General features: G+C 43.6%; 1 protein-coding gene across 1 annotated transcript in view; it reads right to left on the bottom strand.

Moving 5' to 3' along the window:
• svila (supervillin a) overlaps positions 1–1,643 on the bottom strand; it is a 49,211-nt gene that overhangs the window by 27,083 nt on the left and 20,485 nt on the right. The window contains exons 11-13 of the mRNA XM_087172692.1: positions 1,509–1,573; positions 834–970; positions 123–218 (exon numbers count right to left, since the gene is read on the bottom strand). Coding sequence (XP_087028818.1) covers positions 123–218; positions 834–970; positions 1,509–1,573 — 298 coding nt within the window. The remainder of the gene's footprint in view (positions 1–122; positions 219–833; positions 971–1,508; positions 1,574–1,643) is intronic.

Raw genomic sequence — 1,643 nt, 5'->3', positions numbered from 1 at the left:
CTGTGATTTGAAAATAAAACTGTGCTGTGGTGAATGAGCAGTAAACAGGTTAGTCACACACTGCAGGTTGGCTGTAAGTTGGTATTCATACCCGTGCACACACACACGTATGTGCCGTGTACCTGTACGGTGGGACAGTGCTGCAAACTAGGGTGGGGCTAGGGATGCGAGCTACAGCAGTGTGAACACTCGCCGTTTGTGGCACATGAGAGGGAACGCTACAGTGGTGAAGGAGAGAGAGAGAGAGAGAGAGAGAGAGACACACAGACACACACAGGTGACAGAGGGAATGAACCAGGTGATGAAATGAAGAAGAATAACTGAAGCTAATGGAGCTGCAGTTTACAGCATGTTATAGAAGAGACAGTGAATACATCAGTGGTCTGACAGAACATCTGGAGGTTAAGAACAAAATTTCATTTCAGATTTCAGGGAGAGTTTCGCACACAAATTAAATTTTGAATCATGTGCAGAGCAGAAAACATGACAGATTAGTCATCAGGTAGAGAAAAATGAGAAAATGTTGCGGCATTATGCGATAAAGTACAGTTGAGTGAAATTCAATTTGTGGTTCCCACCATTAAAAAAATCCCACAGAAACTTTACTGGATAAAGTTTCTGAACTGATCTCTGAAAACATGGACAAATAAAAGCAGCTATTTGGATGGAAAAATACAGATAAGTAAAAAATTGTTTTTTTTTGGTAATTTGGGTGCACTGAACCTTTAAAGCATGTTAGGTGTACTTGATTTAAAGGAATGACTTTGGGGAAATGAACTGATGTGCTTTCTTGCCTTCATAAGAGTTACATGAGAAGCAAAGCAGAGACTTACGTGGCGGCGATGACTACTTCCTCAGTGGTGACGGGCTGAGTTCTGGATCGGTCCTGGGTTCGCCTCAGTCTCCTGTCCACCGCTGCGTTCCTGGATCGAGGTTTAGGAGCTCCGCCATCAATGCTCTTCTCTAGTTCCTGGATGGAAACATTTATTACATTTTCTTTACAAGTCGATGGAATATTTCACCTCGGCGTCAGAGTCAACTCTCGACTGCTGAAACATGAGCTTCACAGACTTCAACAAAGGAATATGAGCATTGAAAGGGACAGCGACTGAATCGGCTACTGGAGGAGATAAACAGCTGAAGAAATCAGCATAGCAGTGACTAAAGACAGAAGAATTAGCTCATTAAGATCATATCAAAGCTCTCAGGCAGTTTAAGTATCTATTGACTTGAGCTGAAACATGTTTGGGGTCAGTTTCACAGATGTGCAGTGAAATGTTCTGCAATAAAATGCTCTCTTTAGTCTGATCCCTGCCTGAGATCACGCTAAATCATGAGTATCTACAAGTTCTCAGCTCTGAGTCCTCACAGTGATGAGAGGACAGAAGAGGAAAAAATCAGACAGAGTCAATTTCCCGCCATTTATTGGAAGCACGTTTCTCCTCGCTGTCCAGAGCCAGAATCTATAGAAGCGAGAGGACGAACAGCTGATTGAAGGTGAAGCTCACCCTGAAGAGAGAGCGCTTGGCTGCTACGCTCAGCTTGGCCCGTTCATCCAGCTTCTCTTCATCAGCTGCAGAGCGGGAGGGTTAGAGAAGAAGACATCTGGACATTAGAAACTTCTCCATAAAGAATGATGGTCA

The sequence above is a fragment of the Seriola lalandi genome, unplaced genomic scaffold (genome assembly GCF_002814215.2).
Source record: "Seriola lalandi dorsalis isolate HSWRI2012SDOR001 ecotype SW California unplaced genomic scaffold, Sedor1 jcf7180002053606, whole genome shotgun sequence".
Taxonomy (NCBI): domain Eukaryota; kingdom Metazoa; phylum Chordata; class Actinopteri; order Carangiformes; family Carangidae; genus Seriola; species Seriola lalandi.
This window is presented reverse-complemented; position numbering and strand designations above follow the sequence as displayed.